At 32.7% G+C, this 16,738-nt stretch overlaps 4 protein-coding genes across 6 annotated transcripts in view; 3 read left to right on the top strand and 1 right to left on the bottom strand.

Annotated features, from left to right (window-relative positions):
* Positions 1-3,667, top strand: part of LOC106667853 (potassium channel subfamily K member 1-like) — a 66,399-nt gene extending 62,732 nt beyond the window's left edge. For both annotated transcript variants that reach the window (XM_014396075.2, XM_014396074.2), the window contains exons 2-4: positions 2,580-2,720; positions 2,784-3,182; positions 3,240-3,667. In XM_014396075.2, the coding sequence (XP_014251561.1) occupies positions 2,580-2,720; positions 2,784-3,182; positions 3,240-3,487 (788 nt within the window). In that variant the 3' untranslated portion in view covers positions 3,488-3,667. The remainder of the gene's footprint in view (positions 1-2,579; positions 2,721-2,783; positions 3,183-3,239) is intronic.
* Positions 3,668-5,481: 1,814 nt separating this feature from the next.
* LOC106667855 (low molecular weight phosphotyrosine protein phosphatase-like) lies at positions 5,482-8,889 on the bottom strand. 2 transcript variants are annotated; one of them, XM_014396078.2, is made up of 3 exons: positions 8,799-8,889; positions 8,551-8,682; positions 5,482-6,542 (listed from the first exon to the last, which is right to left on the bottom strand). In XM_014396078.2, the coding sequence occupies exon 3, from the start codon at positions 6,540-6,542 to the stop codon at positions 6,075-6,077; it is 468 nt and encodes a 155-aa protein (XP_014251564.1). In that variant the 5' UTR covers positions 8,551-8,682; positions 8,799-8,889; the 3' UTR covers positions 5,482-6,074. The 2 variants fall into 2 exon arrangements, with proteins under 2 accessions (XP_014251564.1, XP_014251565.1); XM_014396079.2 differs by lacking the exon at positions 8,551-8,682 and having other exon boundaries at positions 8,799-8,886.
* Positions 8,890-8,893: 4 nt separating this feature from the next.
* LOC106667856 (ribosomal protein 63, mitochondrial) lies at positions 8,894-9,634 on the top strand. The gene is made up of 3 exons (XM_014396080.2): positions 8,894-9,028; positions 9,217-9,328; positions 9,387-9,634. Exons 1-3 carry the CDS (start codon positions 8,970-8,972, stop codon positions 9,564-9,566), a joined length of 351 nt encoding a protein of 116 aa, XP_014251566.1. The 5' UTR covers positions 8,894-8,969; the 3' UTR covers positions 9,567-9,634.
* Positions 9,635-11,628: 1,994 nt separating this feature from the next.
* On the top strand, positions 11,629-16,163 carry LOC106667808 (60S ribosomal protein L13a). Its single transcript, XM_014395993.1, has 5 exons — positions 11,629-11,740; positions 12,133-12,263; positions 15,425-15,534; positions 15,589-15,857; positions 16,047-16,163. The coding sequence occupies exons 1-5, from the start codon at positions 11,720-11,722 to the stop codon at positions 16,128-16,130; spliced, it is 615 nt and encodes a 204-aa protein (XP_014251479.1). The 5' UTR covers positions 11,629-11,719; the 3' UTR covers positions 16,131-16,163.
* The last annotated feature ends 575 nt before the right edge of the window (positions 16,164-16,738 follow it).

Raw genomic sequence — 16,738 nt, 5'->3', positions numbered from 1 at the left:
AGATATTAATTCGATTTTCGAAAACAGGACTGTACTGGAATGCAATGTTGTGTCAAAATTTAATTTTACAAACAAAAACCCGCGTGTATTCAAAATTTCAAGTCAATCGACCGTCTAATTTGTCAACATTTGCGAGCGCAAACATAGACTGAATTTATATTTATATATACTGGAAATTGAAATCACACTTTAATAATTATTCTGGCTATTTTTCCCCCAATTTTTGTCAGAAAATGACAACTGGTAGCGTTGATAAGATAGGAAATGAACGGATCACGAGGTTGATCTCGTGGATAGTGTAAACAAGCTCAATTTACATCTAGAGATTGTAGACAACATAAAAAACCATGTTTATCCACCAAAAAAAATTTTAAAAATGGATATTCCAAAATAGATAACTGTACAATTTAAATTAGAGTGTAATCTAGAATCTGGGGGGGACGAGGACTTAAAGCCCTGCATTTTTTTGCATAATTTATTGAAATCGTTTAATGTTTATTAAACATCAGGAACACTAAACAATGGCAAACAATACAGGGCTGTAAATTCCATGTTTGTTTTTTATTTTTTATATATTTATTATGAAATGTTTGAAGTTTTGAGAAACATGCGACACTGCATTTAGACTGGCTTAGTTAAATATATTTTTTATAATATCTGTTACTTTATAATATACTTTAACCAAATATATTTGGATTTTGTTTGTATAACTCAATATATTTTCACCTTGTTGTAGTTTCACGTTTGTCAGATTCTTCCCTTACAGAATCTACAGGTATTTCTCTTGAACCTGGTTGTACGCAAATGTCACCCGCTGACAGTGTAAAACAGTATCTTAAAGAAAAAATTTCAAATTTTACATGGTTCATATTTGATCCATCTGTTCATATGTTGTCTCTTCCGGTTTATTATGTACTTTGCTGGGTTTGTCTGTTAGACACATTTCAGCGTTTCGCCATCTTCAGTGTGTAGTCCAACCCAGTGAGATTATATAGACCAAAATAATTGGTAACAACCAAATTACATATATTTTCTACTGGACAATGTCAAAATTAACTCGGCCCGTTTTCACTCAAAGATTTGTTGAACTGCTCAAACATGTTTCAGCATTGTGCCATCTTCATAGTAAGTGAAGACGGGGCCAATAAGTGATCCAGTGTTGTTTCGCACGAGTTCACTGCCTCACAGAACAAGACCCAGCATCAAATCTAACACAGTCAGGCTAAATTACTTGAAATGTGTGATTTCCTCACTGAAGATGGCACAATGCCAAAATGCATTTGAATAGTTCAATAAACCTGTGAATGAAGACAGACCAAATAAGTGGCCCAGTGTCGGTTCCGCATAAGTATGTTCTCGAAATGATGAATGGTAGAGTGAGTGCGGTGTTCAATCCTTTTTTTTCAAAATTAGTTCCTACTCACAGTAAATACTTACTACAGTACTACAGTAAGTGCAACTTACTGTGAGTAGGAACTATCTTTAAAAAAAAATTTTTTAAAAAGAGAGAAAAAAAAAGAGTAAGTATTTTCTTTCAGTTATACATTAAATTTAACTGTACCCATTATTATTAGTATTTCTCAAAGTTAGTTTATTGAAGTATATAACAGAACCTGATCCTTTCTTGTTGAATTGGATCCTTTGGTATATCAAGTGAGTAAGTTTTGTCAAATTCCATTTTGTTTGGTATTATAAGAATGTTTTATTATACCGATTGAATAGTCCCTATATTAGGTATGTAGGCTTAAACAAATTATTAATTCACTATTTTCGTGGTCCACTTGACCAATTAATACATTACAATTAATTAAGGTTTTAGTTGAGATGAAAAAAAGCTAACGGCACGAGAGGGATTCGAACCCACGACCTTCAGCTAGATACGCCGCTGCTCTACCACCTGAGCTATCGTGACCTCAATCCACTCAGACATCAACTCCCCCCCATCTCAACCCCACCTTATGAGTTTTCCCTCCTTTTGCCATTTTTCGATGGCAGCCACAATAGCTCAGGTGGTAGAGCAGCGACGTATCTAGCCGAAGGTCGTGGGTTCGAATCCCTCTCATGCCGTTAGCTTTTTTCATCTCAACTAAAACCTTAATTAATCTTAAACAAATTGTTGATTTTGAGTATTTTTGAGTATAAGATCTTTCATTTATTTGCATTTTTGGAAGGCATGCCAATTTGGATAGAAAGAATTTGGAATAATAGATCAATTATTTCCGTTAATTTTTCCAGGCTTCAACAAACATCTTAACTTTTGTTTGTGATTCTATCCTTGTCGTTTTGGCTCATCAGATGCATTTTTGCTTTTTTCTATCATCACTGATGGGTTAGTGTTGAAAAGATTAAGGTTTAAACATAATTGACAAGCCAAAACAGGAATAAAATAATTAAAAACTACCAAGCTAAAGGCTCATCATCCTGTACACCTCAGGACGAAATCTCACATTTAAACATAAATGTTAAACTAACGTTTTCTTAACATAATTGTTAAACTAATGTATTAACTATGATAATTTTTTATTTATTCTTTTATGATGATTTAGTAATGGTATTTTAAGGGTTTTTTTAATTTGCAGATCAAGATTTGGAAGCGTTGATTGAGGAAGTGGTGAAAGCAAGCAACCGAGGAGTCTCTGCTGCCCAGAATGTCTCTGGCGAGCCTAATTGGAGCTTCGGCCAATCTCTATTCTTCTCCAGCACAGTGGTCACGACCATTGGTAAGCAGGAGCATAAGAGTATTCATTCATTCTTCATTTTCTTACTCGATTTCAATTTTGTAGGATACGGTCATGTCACGCCGCTATCAAAAGGAGGAAAAGTTTTCTGCATGATATACGCCATGATCGGCATACCCTTGACTCTTGTTTTGCTTAGCGCACTCGTTGAAAGGCTCATGATCCCTTCTACGATGTTCCTCCAGTTCCTCAACAGCCGCCTCGGTCACCTTTACCAGCCTTTCAATATACGGATAATTCACCTGACAATAATAGCGACTACACTAGTCGCAATATTTATCTTGTTGCCTGCAGCGGTTTTTGCCCTGCTGGAACCAGAATGGGACTATTTAGATTCCCTCTACTATTGTTTTATTTCTTTAACGACTGTGGGATTAGGTGATTACATCCCTGGCGATTTTCCAAACCAACCATACAGGCCCATTTACAAAGTTGCAACTACAGGTAAAATATTGTCTGACCCTTATGGTGGCACTGTCAATATAATTTTTTACATTTCAGGATACTTACTCATAGGACTGACTTTCATGATGCTGACCCTGACCATATTCTATGAAATACCTGAACTCAACCTAGGCAGTCTGTTTCTTATGAGGTCTGACGAAATGACTGGCGATCCGGAGAAAATGAGACTTCAAAATGCAGGTGGTGCTATTAATACTAAGTATACTGCAGAAGACAGATTTAGAGAAAGTAAAGACAACACTCCAAGCCCCGAGGATACTACACCAGTTCACGCTAGACCATAAAGAAACTAGGATAAATTAAAAAAGAAAATAATTTTAGCCCATTAATGTTAGATTTAAATAAAAAGGAGTTGGAAGATTTAAAAAGAACCAGACTGCTTGTTGTTTAACCAAAGATTTAAATAAATAAAAAAACTTTGAAGGTAATTATTTAAAATGTTAATACAGAAACTAGAACAAATTCATTACAAAAGAAAAATTGCTATTATTAAAAAAAATAATAGAAAACAATGTACGTATATGTAATTTGTAAAAACAAAAATTATTACTATCAAAGTAGAATGTCTTAAAAGCCAAGATATAAAATATCTGTTTATAATATTTACAATAAAACAACTGTAAGTTTATTTTTTAAAAATGTTATTACTTACATGATGTAATTTGTTAAGTCCCAATGACTTTACTCGTTCATTATGTCAAGATCTCAGTTATGTAACAATATACAATGTATATGATAATTGTTAGATTATATATTCTTGTGATGGTTGTTAAAAAAATATATAAATAAATAGAAATAGATAGTAATAATATTTTTAAAAAAGTTTATATGGTATATATTTACATATAACGAATTTTTAAAGCAGTAGAATTTCTTTATTATTTCTGAATATATCGTCTTGCCTTAAAAATGTTTAAATTTGTTCGGAATTAGTTTAGAAAGAGATTAATCAAAATTGGCAAACTGGAAAAATATTTAATAAATGATTTCATTCCACAAGTAAATAGTAGCAATTTACATTATTAATTGAATGTTAACTTTCAAAATTTTGTTATATTCAAAAAAAATTTGGGATCATTGTTAGTGATTAAAAAATTATATTTATCTAAAAAAAAAATTTAATTTCTTTCTTGGGTTTAGAATGAAGTCTGTAATGATTTTGTAGTTTATTGAATATGCATATACATTATATAATGAAGTTGAACTAATGTTAAAAATTGCTTGATTTTTAAAATCAAGTCTTTGCATCTATTTAATGGAGGCAAAAAGCTCAATAAAAAACCACCTAAATCTAGCCTATCGTGCTTATTTTAAGAATAAAATTAAACAGATTTTTATCGTATAATTATGGAGCATTTAAATAGAGTTGTGCCAAAATTTTAACACCTTGACTAGCCTATTTTAGAAAAGTGTTGATATTTGACGACGGTTAACTACATATGTAAAAGAAAAAATTTATTATTACTGATTTTAAAAAAATTACATTTCAAAATGTGTGAATTATTTTATTTTATTTTTAGATCTGAATTAATTTTGTAATATTTTAAAACTTTTTGATTAAAAATCTTTAAGTAGCTGACAACAATAAAACTTAACAAAAATTATATAAATAATATAAATACTTTTAAAGACAGTGATATATATAAGTGAGATGTTTTTTAAGATAATTCAGTTGCATATGACATTTGTTTGCTTTTTTTTATTATTATTAAAAAAATGTAAATTTCATGAGCCTTAAACTCTTATGAAAATTTATGAAAGAAACAAGTTTCTTACATTCTAAAATGTGTTTTGTATGATTATTTATTAATGTAAGTAATTGCATTGGTCAATAAATTATTTTTTTAATTATTAATCCTTTTTGTTTATTCTGGTGAAAAACTAAATTCATAAAAAGCCCAGTAAATTTTTTTTTAGTACTTACCTAGCTTGTAGACATGCAACCACTATGGGTCTGCCATTAAGAGGACGTTTATGTGGGAGATATCTTAAATTTACATATTTAACAGAATTGGACTTATCAGACATCCCTGCCTTACTCCAGAAAGAATCTGAAAATAGTCTGGCACACACAGACACACAATACACTTTTTGTGCTTGCACAATACTATATTAAATTATTTAAATTAATTATCGTTTGTCTTTCAGGTCATGTGGGATTCCATTTTTGTTAGATATTAGTTGAAGAGTCGCCCAGGAAAGAAGAGAATTTTTTTAAATTATAAAATGTTCCTGCAGCTTTCTTTAAGCCTGGTTGATCTGGTTGAGAATAACAAACTTTGTTCTTAATAATTTATTAACTTTGGCATCTTTTCAAAGCATGCTAAACAATCAGACACAGCTTAGCTCAATACTAGATAAGTTTATGAGAATTCCTAACAACTTGAGTCTTCAAATACTACAAACAAATCATTATTAACAAATACATCTATGTATGTTGTAAATTTGCCACTTTGTAGTATGGTTTATGAAGTATTGTACATTAAAATAACAGAGAAAACAAAAGTGGGCTAATTTTTTCTCCTTGTAAAGCACCACACAAATTAATGTAATAAGTAAGAAAGAATAAATTAATATTTTTATTATACATTAATAAGATTAACAACTATGTACTTTTATTTTGGTGTTAATGCAAGTTTTTCTATAATTGCAAAATGTTCCTGCAGCTTTTATGCCGCTAAAATAGGTTTATTGTTAAATTAATTAAGATAAGTTATAAATAATATAATGATTATTCATAACTGTACAGTAATAAGTTAGAAAATTAGAAATCAGATTTCATTTATATAACATTAGGTGGAACGATAAGTAATTAACATGTGTTATTAAGGGCAAGGATATGATTAAAACTTAAAATTTATAACAAAAATTTTAATTTTTATCCAAAAAGGCAGTACAAGACCTTAAACATTGATCATAACATTTGTAAAAACCACTGTCTCCGCTTTTATAGTATGGATCTTTAATAATCAGCTCCCCGTTTGGATCATAGGAACCAAGAAGTTCCAGTTTAGCCGTTGAATTTTTTGGTGCTAGCCTGTTTAGTTCTGACATGTTATCATGATCCATTCCAAATATGTAGTCGTACTTGTTAAAATCTGCCTTTTCAATCTGTCGGGCGCTATGCGAGTACGGGATATTGTTCTCCTTGAGAACCTTCATCGTGCGCGAATCCGGCCCGTTGCCAACGTGCCAGGGGCCCAAGGCTGCGCTGTCGACATCCCATTCGTCCTCGAGCCCTCTTTCTTTGATCAGGTGTAAGAAAACAGCCTCGGCCAACGGCGACCTGCAGATGTTCCCCAAGCATATGAACAAAACTGATTTTCTCCCTTTAGACATCTGTCAAAACAAAAATCTAAATAATTTAAACATCTAAATTAAAACAAAATATTGTCAAACTTGGTAAAATGTTTTACTGAAGGTATTGCAAAAACTATCTACTATTTTTTGAGCATTTTGAGAACAAAGTAACTGTTTTTACTTATTATTGATTTATATAGTTATATTATAGCAGTTTCATAGCAGGACTATATACCATATCCACAACTCTTTTTTATTATGTACCAACTCAGCTCAGGAAAAAACCTCTTTCGGCTCTCTAATAAATAATTTAAAAGAATAGTAAAAAAGGATTGACGCAGTTGGGAAGAAGGTCGTGTCGGCATGGGTTCCTGGGTCACATAGGGATAGCCAGAAACGAAGAAGCAGACAGGGCGGCCAAAGAAACTGCTGAAAGCCCCCACTTCCTAACCAGTATGCCCAGCAGATTTAAAACTATTAATATCAAGTTCAGTAAAAGAAGAATGGGGAAACCACTAGGCTCATAAAAAGAAATAACCCTGCCAAACTGTGGCAGGTAAAAAAAGACGTCAGTCCTTGGTCCATGGAGAACAGTTCAACAAGGTAAAAGGCCATACTGACAAGATTACACATAGGCCAAAAAGAATAACTCATGGGCACCTTCTAGCTGGAAAGCAACTGCGTACATGCAAGAATAAAATGACAATCGAGCACATTTTCAATTTTAGAAGGCTTGATATTTTGATATATCATCAGACCTATGCATATCTTGGGCACAGATTGCTGTTCCGGCACTGGATTTTTAAAAGGCCAACAGGGAATTTTAAATGTATATAGTGTTTGTATGGGTTTGTGTTGTGTCAGTGTTATGTTTATGTTAATTTACTGTAATGAATGTAATTTATTAGTGTGAAAGGAAGATGTTATTTAACCCCTGCCCCAAGGAATATCGGGTACTCTGGGGTGAGTTGGTTATGTCTGGAGAGTAAAAGTAAGTTATTAGTGAGAAAGAAGTGGGTTCAACCCAGGAAGATTGAGTACGCTGGGGGAGTGAATGTGACCAGACATCTATGTTTTGTATAGGGTGGTGATGTATCTATTGCATGCCTGTTCTATAGTTGACTACCAGGTACAAAGGAGAGGCTTGCTTTTCAGGCTATCAACTTAGTTTTCATACAAAAGCAAAGAGTCAGTAACAGATCGAAATGCTCAAATTGCTGCAGGTTGAAAAATAGACATGAAAGATCAAAAAAGAAGTAAAAACATGAAAAACAAATTACCTCAGCTCTTTGTCAGCCCCCAAACTTACCACATTATTATTATTTTAATCCATTTTATTTTTCTTTAGTTGGTCCTATTTCACCAAAGTAATGATTTAAATTGATTTATAATTTTTGAATGTAAAGTGTAGTTGAGATGAAAAATTAGTTTCATGAGCAGGACTCGAACCCAGCCAAAATTCTTATTCTCGCAGTCAATGGCAATTCCAGTTTTGAAATTAACAATAAATTATCGGCAGGCCTCGAGAATCCCCACCCAGGGAGTTGGAAGTCTGGAGTCAGCCCTTCCATTCACATTCTCACTAACACTTAAATACATTTTTTTCCTATTTAGGTACTTGGTGAGGGTGGTGGAGTATTCGATATTCCTCTAGGACCCTTTACACTTTTTGTATTACCAAGTTAATTGAGGGTCGATGGGGTACTCAATCTTCTGCCACCAGCCCTCTCGCACCAATAAATACATGCCCTCTCAACACACGCTTGACACAAAATTATCAGTACTATAAACAATAAAACACCCTGATTCATATGCTCATGGCACCCTTCAATTAAGCGGGACACATCGAGCAACCTTTTGCTACATGCTGGACACACACACGGTTAAAAGTGTTCGGTTAGCATGGCATAAAAGATGAGGATGACCCCTTGACGACGAGTCAGATCCTCCGAGGGCCACCTTATCAATCTTGCTTTTTATACGTGAGAGCTCTCTACTAATCCAGCCCATCGACGCGGCCACTTTCCTTTAATCATGTTTTTATTACATTTTTAGTGTCAGATGAGTAGACCGTAGTGGTTAAGTCCGAAGGTTGAGACGTTCCGGCTTTAGCCACCTCATCCCTAGTTGTAACTATTTTTAATTCACTTTGTAGGGCTTTTTATTAAAGAAATTAGTTCTGAAATTAAAAAAAAAATACTTGAAAAAGGAAATAGTGAAACTTAATTCATCAAACAGTTCACATTATTTATTAAATCAATTATTGATAACTTCCTTGCATATTGTGCCACTTACCTTTTATAAAATTAATATTTGACTCTATTGATACACAGATATACAGATACAGATTAAAGATCTCTAAAATGGTAACAATCCTGTAACCTTCATCAATCCATTCTCTAGAAGTTACGTCTCTATTGATTTAGAGACTTTTTGAAATTATTTTGGTTTGTTTTTCATTAAATAATGAGGATAACTGTACCGTTGTTTTTGTTCAAACTGCCCAACGGGCATTTATTTCGAGGGTAAGATTTGCTTATTAAAATTAACCGTTTATTGAACTTTGAAAATAATGATATTTATGCATTGAATTAAATCATTTCAGATTGTTTTTGTTGGCTTGAAATTGTTAATTTCATACTTTTGAAACTATAAATGATAAATTGGATCAAGAAAAAATTCACAAGACTAGTTTAACTGTTGTTTGTTTCAGGAAATACCGTCTTGTAAAACGGGTTACTCCGAAAGCAGTGAAACTGCTTAAAAGAGAATTTCAAATCGAGGAACAAAATATGTTTTACCTAAGACATCCTTACCTTACAAAAGTACGTTTGTGTTGTTTCTCTGTCAGACGTATAAAAAATTAATTTTATTTTTGTCCAGGAGCAGTCTTTCAACCACATGAAAGCCCTGAAGGCGTTGCGGGGTGACCCGCCGTACCATACGAAATTCGTGGTTCTTGCTAATGAAAAGTTTGAAAATGGAAAGCATCGTACACTCGAAGAACAATTGTCACACCTGAAGGTGACTGAAGACTGGGACTTCAAAGCCGGTTCAATATGATTACGTTCTGTATACAATACATATTGTTAATATAGTTTATTTACTTAATAAATTTGTTCTATAAAGTGTCTAATTTTTATCCTGTACTATAAAAAAGAGAAATACAGTCAGAAATTGTGAAGAACCTGTAGTTTGAACATACTGATCTGCGTGAACAAATCACGGTGATCTGAGACAACTAAAGTACAAAATCAGACATTTGGCCATTATTTCCATAGTGTCCTTGACTACATTCTGTAAATGCTGCTTTCCCACGTATCTGCTACAATAATTTATATGTTATGGGATTTTTTTTCCTCGTGTGCATATATACGCAAGCAAATGTTGCTACTTAAAGAATCATTTTTTATTGCATTTTTAGGCTCAGGGGGTTGGATTGCGTGGTTAAGTCCAAAGGTTGGAACTGCGATGTCTGCAATAATTTTTTATTGTGTTAAATATGTAAATTGGTATCTCTCACATGAACAGCCTTGCTTGGCCCTATTCAAGGGAAATTATGACCCATAATGGTTTCATGCTTGGTTTTATTATTAAAACAGAATAAACAAAAAGGATTAATAGTTTATTGACCAATGCAATTACTTCCATTAATAAACATATATTTCATAAATTTTTGTAAGAGTACACGACACTGTCATCAGCCCTCTCACACCTTTCAGCTAATAAATACATTCACTCTCAACACACAAGGGACACAAAACTAACACTAATATACACAATGTTTCTTCCAAGAATTTGGACCAGGTGATCCAGATATTTATAGCCGTGCTCAAGCACAATTCTCATATAGGGTGGCATTCTATTTCCTATTTCTATCCATTTACTCAATTAGGGTGATGGAGTTCTTGATATGCTTCTATCACCCTTTGTATACCTATTATATAACTAACATAATTGAGAGTTAATGGGGTATCAATATTCCACCATCAGTTTTCTTACACTGAACATTCATGTCAATAAATACATGCACTCTCAACACCCACTAGGTATACAAAACTATCAGTATTAAACAGTGCAAAACAAATCTTTCCTCCAAAAAAAAGGGAACACAGATACTAGTTGCCGAGCTCAACTATGATTCTGATATCGGGAGGCATTCCTACACGCTCTCTTTATGGAGCCAAGTAATTGCTTCCTTCAATTAGGTGGGACACATGGAGCAACCTTTCTCTGCATGCCGGACACCTACGCAGGCCTTGGCCCAAAAGTGTCAACCTCCTACGGCCTATCCTTAAGTGGGTGAGGATGAACCCCTCAACACCCGCTAGGTATACAAAACTATCAGTATTAAACAATGCAAAACAAATCTGTTTCCTCCAAAAAAAAAGGAACACAGATACTCGTTGCCGAGCTCAAGTATGAAGAAGGGTCAACCTTCTACGACTCATATCCTCCGAGGGCCACTTATGAGACTTCTCTTGATACATGAGAGCACCTATGCCAATTATTGTTTTTAATATTTTATTGAATACTATTATTGCTATTATATTTACAAAGCAAAATTTATTTCTAAAATATAAGGGGTTTTAAAGCCCTATTGTACCTTTAAAAGAAATATTTTTTTAAAAAAACTGTTATGATGGTTAGTCATTGAGCCACTTGGTACAAATGTCTTGTTCTTAATTTTGTGGAACAAACTTTCTTATCAATATACATTATTTAAAAAAGTAAAGATTACAAAGTTTTTCTTATTTATTTTTAGTTTAATTAGGTTAAAGGTTAATTATTGTGCTGTAAATGAACGTTTTATGTTATTGTTGTTTTTTTGAAAATTTGTGTTTTGGCGGAGTAAAACGAATTGTTTAGTATTTGATTTGTACAAAATAAACATTTTTTTCGCATTAATAATTTTAACATTTATGACAGATGATATAATAAAACAAAGTATTTTTCTTTACTGAATTAAATAAGAAAATAAATCCCATAATAATTGCAACACTTTGTATAGTGATGTTATAAATATAATAATCCACTTTGATAAAATTATCATTGAATTAAACAAAAGAAATATTTACAAATATAATAAATCAATGTAAATGCCTCTGAATATAATTAAATAAAAGAAAGTTTAAAGTTGATTGTAGTCAATTGGGAGATCAATTCGCCCGTGAGGTTCTTACCGTGCAGTCCTTCCACATCGTCCGGCAAGAGCCATGACTGGGTTTAGCGACAAGGTTCATATTTTATTATATACTTAATAATTAATTAATAGTTTATAAGCATTAAAGTTTTAAAATTAACAAATTCGTCGTTTTGTAGACGTTTTAGTTCAAATTAATTTCATTGCACGGTCTTCAAAAGTGCAAAAGCGTGGGTACATGTTTACACGTGGTTTGAAGAGCGCACATTCTTCAGATCTAACCTTTATTTCCTCAGATTTATTTCTTAAAAAAGTGTATACGTTTTTAAAAATATTTTTAACGTTTATTTTTTTTCTTATTGTTGATACTTTATTTAAGTGTATTGTTTAAAAGTTCTAAGAGGTTTAACCTATAGTAAACTGGGGTGTATGTATGTGTATGTATTGTTTTATTTCCAATTTATATTTTTCATCTTTATTTTCTAGCCCATATTAATCGATGGGAAAGGCCACCTTCTTGGAAGGTTGGCTTCCGTCATCGCAAAAGCAGCCCTTAATGGAAATAGGGTCGTCGTCGTGAGGGCAGAACAAATCAACATTTCTGGAAATTTCTTCAGGTAATTTCACCCCATGGGTGTAATTTATTGTAGGTCAAATTTAAAGAGTTTATTCTAGTCGAACCAACAAGCGTTTTACATTGTTGATGAAGAGTGGCGAATCGAGTCACAAAAAGTGGAACAAGTCGACACAATCCAAGTTGTTCCCATCGGTACCCTCAGCATAAAAGTTAAAACAACGTGGAATTTGAATTTAGTAGGGGTATTCAAGATCTTTGTGTTAACCTTGCTGAGTCGTGTTAGAATGGTTGCCTGTTTTAGCCCTCCACTCACGAGCGCTCAGCATATAAAATGCCGGACTTTTGGCGTAAAAGAAAAGTTTGTGAATGGGATGTTGGGGTGAGCTACTAGGTGCCAAGTATCTGGCATCTAGAGTACCAGTCAAAGCTGGGTGTCTTAGGGGGGAGAGACATTAGATCTCATTTATTCAGCTTGTGTGGTTTATTGACCCTTTATATGGAATAACAGCCTGTACGTTTTTTCCTTAAAAAAAATAATAATAATCTGTCATCTATCCTATAAATGGTAAAAATATTAAAAACAAAAAAAAATTAGGTCCAATTTTTGTGGTTGGTACCAATATGTACCAGTGCCCATCGAGAAAAAAATATTTGTGGTAAGTGTCATTACCAGCAATCATATCCCTTTTTTTCTTGCAAGTGTCTGTTATTACTATAATTTGAGATGTTTTATGGGATTAGTATCAACTATCATATAAAAATATTCAATTCTTATGACACAATTTTAATTTTTTATTATTATTTTTTTTATTTTTTATTTTATTTTTTTCTAGCAATTTTTTTTATCAAAAGAAGTTTAAAGATATTTATTTATATATTATATGTATATAATTCCCCCCCCCCAATTCACACTTAATTCTTAAACATATTTATAAAACTGTACAATATAGTTATTATACTTCACATTGTTATTTATTATCACTAAATTATCAAAATAATTGATGACACATTATTTAGGGCCTGTTAAAGGGAAAGAAACACTCTTTGCTCTCTGATGTTCGTTTTTAAGTTGATACACCTTCCACAACCCCTCCTGGTTCCTTTAGTTGTATTGAAAATTCATCTTTCCTCTCATCTAAAATTTACGACCATTATTGTTTTTGTTATAAAATTATAATGTTAATAAAAATTTTGAAAGATGAGATATAAGTGAATGTTAAGAATTTATTCATAAACAAAATTTACTACAAATGACAAAACTTGTGAAACTATTAATAAAAAAAGATCATTAAGAAAAATAAATAGAAACGTTGATAATTGCTTACTCTGTAAAGCCGGAGGAAAAATTCGCATGTGTCAAAATACTGATGTGCATCAGAGAACAGAAGCCCTGGAATCGTACATAAATAACATAGTAGTAACAATATGATGTTGGAATTGAAATGAGTAAATACGATCATTAGACATTTTAAAATAATACTTATATAAAAAAAATGTTTTTAAACCTTGGGAAAACTCTAATGTTTGAGAGAGTGGCAAGCTGGACAGGAGAGGAATAAGAAATCTCTGTGGGCGCCACAGGTACACGTTTGTATCATAAAGACACATTTCAGCAATTTTCTCGCGATCTAATTAGAGGATAGAACCTAGCATTTTTCCATACACTGTTACCACCAGTAGGAAATATTGGAACTGTGTGATGATTTTTCACTATGGCACAAAACAGTCCTCTTTCTGCCAGCACACTTCTTTCCGGATTCCGGCTTATCTACTCTTTTTCCAATGTGTTTGCGATGTTCATCCCCTCTCTTCCATAGTGCAGATTCCTTTCTTCAGAACGATCATCACAACTGTTGGCTGCGTAAAATAACCATTAGGTTCTTTGTGGTACTTTCGAGTACCAGAGATAACCTATAAATGATCACACACAGTTTTACTGTTTATTTTATATCATAAAAAACACTCTTTATATCATGTAGCCTTGCCAATTCAATGAACCAATATTGTTCATATTTGTGCTATTTTCTTTAGCATTCATGTTGTTTCTTTGTCGAGTATTTTGTAAACCAAAATTAGCTGTCTCATTATTTCTTCACTCGCCAGCAAACATCAGCTTGCGGATGAAAATCTTTTGTATCAACTGTTCAGTGGAATTCCTTGCCTTTCTTCTCAAATATTTCTGTAGTACACAGCCAGATTGATATTCAATAAACTCAAGTTTATTGTATGGAAAATCCGAAATCCAGACACCATAATGTTGAAGGCATTTTCCACACTTCTAGCTCATGACACTGTAATTATATATATTTTTGGATTACAGTTCAAGCATTTTCTTCGGTAAGGTTTTAAAAGTGTTCATTTGGGGGGGGGTTAGGTCGTTATAAGTTAGTGGTGAATGAAAGAAATCACCTGAAATATGGCCATTTGCGCACCTACATTCACATGATAAATTCATAGTTTGCATCAGCGATAGCCATTAAAACGATACTACTAATGAACGACAACAGCCGCTTGACAACAGGTACAGCTCCTTACACTGCTGTTGTCAACTCTTATGGATACCGATAATTTTTATCTAACCAGCTAATTATATGTTTTATACCTATCCAGTTTTAAAGAATTAAACATCCTTTATATTCTGAGTCATCTATATCTTTCTTAATGAAAGTGATTGATCAATTTGTGCGATTGTTACCAACCAACAAAAAAAGTGAAATAACAATATGACATTCAATTTTACATTACCCAATTTGGGCGATCCTATTGTTATGAACCAATAAAAACACGAAAATCTATCCAAACAAATATTCTGGTTGTTCTCGTTAGTACTAACAAACAAAAAAGTAAAATAATGACCTGATGTTCAATTTTATATTATCTGAGTTTGGGTACCAAAAATTCTTCATTTATAAAAGCAAATTAACTCAAATTATTTTGCATGATCTGCATCCTTTGACATAGAAAAAGAATTCTGTATTATTTTAATATTTTACTTTGCCTGATTTGTATTGATTGACATGTTAAAATGAAAAAAAAATGCTAAATGATAAAAATTACTAATGATGATTAATATCACCTTACCTACATTAGCTGATATGTAATTGATGTAGATTATAAATCTGAAAGTAAAAAATTGTCTTGTTTTAAATGTATGCTTCATGTAATCAATTTTTTAATTATTTTATAATTCCAACATTCTAGGAGTAAACTGAAGTACCTGTCCTTCTTGAGAAAAAGATGTAACATCAATCCTGCAAGAGGCCCATTCCACTTCCGTGCACCTAGCAAAATTTTGTACAGGACAATTAGAGGTAAATATTAAATAAAATGTCCTAAATTCCAAGGACTGTATTATTTTTCATTAGGCATGGTCCCGCACAAGATTGAACGTGGGAAGGCAGCTTTGAGGAGGATCAAGCTGTACGAAGGCTGTCCTTCTCCTTATGACAAGAGGAAAAGGATGGTCGTCCCAAGTGCCATGAGGGTACTCTGTCTTAAACCTGGCAGAGCTTACTGCCATCTCGGTCGCCTATCACATGAAGTTGGCTGGAAGTACAAGGATGTCGTTAGAGCTCTTGAGACCAAGAGGAAAGTGAGAGCAGTTTTTGACATCCGTAGGAGGAAGGGTCTTAAGGTCAGTAGTGTTTCCATACAACTTAACAATTTATGTTTATTATATGATGATTGAATTTATCTTACCTACATTATCTGAATTTTCATGATTAATTGTACACAAAATTCTGATTATTTTTAATCTAATTTTCAACCCAATCATACAAAATCCATCAGACTGTTATACAAAATGTTTTTTGTCTTGTTTCAGGAATTGACTAAAGCTGCAGGAAAGAAAGTATCGAAAGCTACAGCTCCTTACACTGCTGTTGTCAACTCTTATGGATACCGATAATTTTTATCAATAAATTTTTATCTAACCAGCTAATTATATGTTTTATACCTATCCAGTTTTAAAGAATTAAGCATCCTTTATATTCTGAGTATGTTAATTTTATTAAGACGCATTGCATTTTCAAGATTTATGGTTTTTAAGGTAACATATTTTTTACTTAGTTAGAAGACTTGTGCTTAATTCGACTATTTATGAAAAACATTTCAAGTATGGTGTTTTTGATGTTTAATTTTCTGGTGTTTTTAAGAAGTAACAAAATGTAGAACAATTTGCTTCATTTTCTCCATTTGCCTTTTACCTCCCAATATTTTTTTTTTTTTTGTTTATGGTTTTTCTTTGTTTTCTGGACTTTTAGATTTACTATTGGATGAAACGTTATCTTGATTGACTTCGGCATTTCCATTCTCTTCGAGTAATTTGTTAGAAGTTTTGCTTATTCTTTGCATTTTTTCAATTTCACGTTCTTCAAGTGATAGTTTCTGTGACATTCTGCTTGTTCTTTGCGTTTTCTCAGTTTCATGTTCTTCATGTGGTATTTTGTTGGATGTTTTACTCATTCTTGACATTTTGTCATTTTCTTGTGGTGGCTTGTTCGGAGATTTGCTGTT

The sequence above is a fragment of the Cimex lectularius genome, unplaced genomic scaffold (genome assembly GCF_000648675.2).
Source record: "Cimex lectularius strain Harlan isolate CLEC.00 unplaced genomic scaffold, Clec_2.1 scaffold87, whole genome shotgun sequence".
Taxonomy (NCBI): Eukaryota; Metazoa; Arthropoda; class Insecta; order Hemiptera; family Cimicidae; genus Cimex; species Cimex lectularius.
This window is presented reverse-complemented; position numbering and strand designations above follow the sequence as displayed.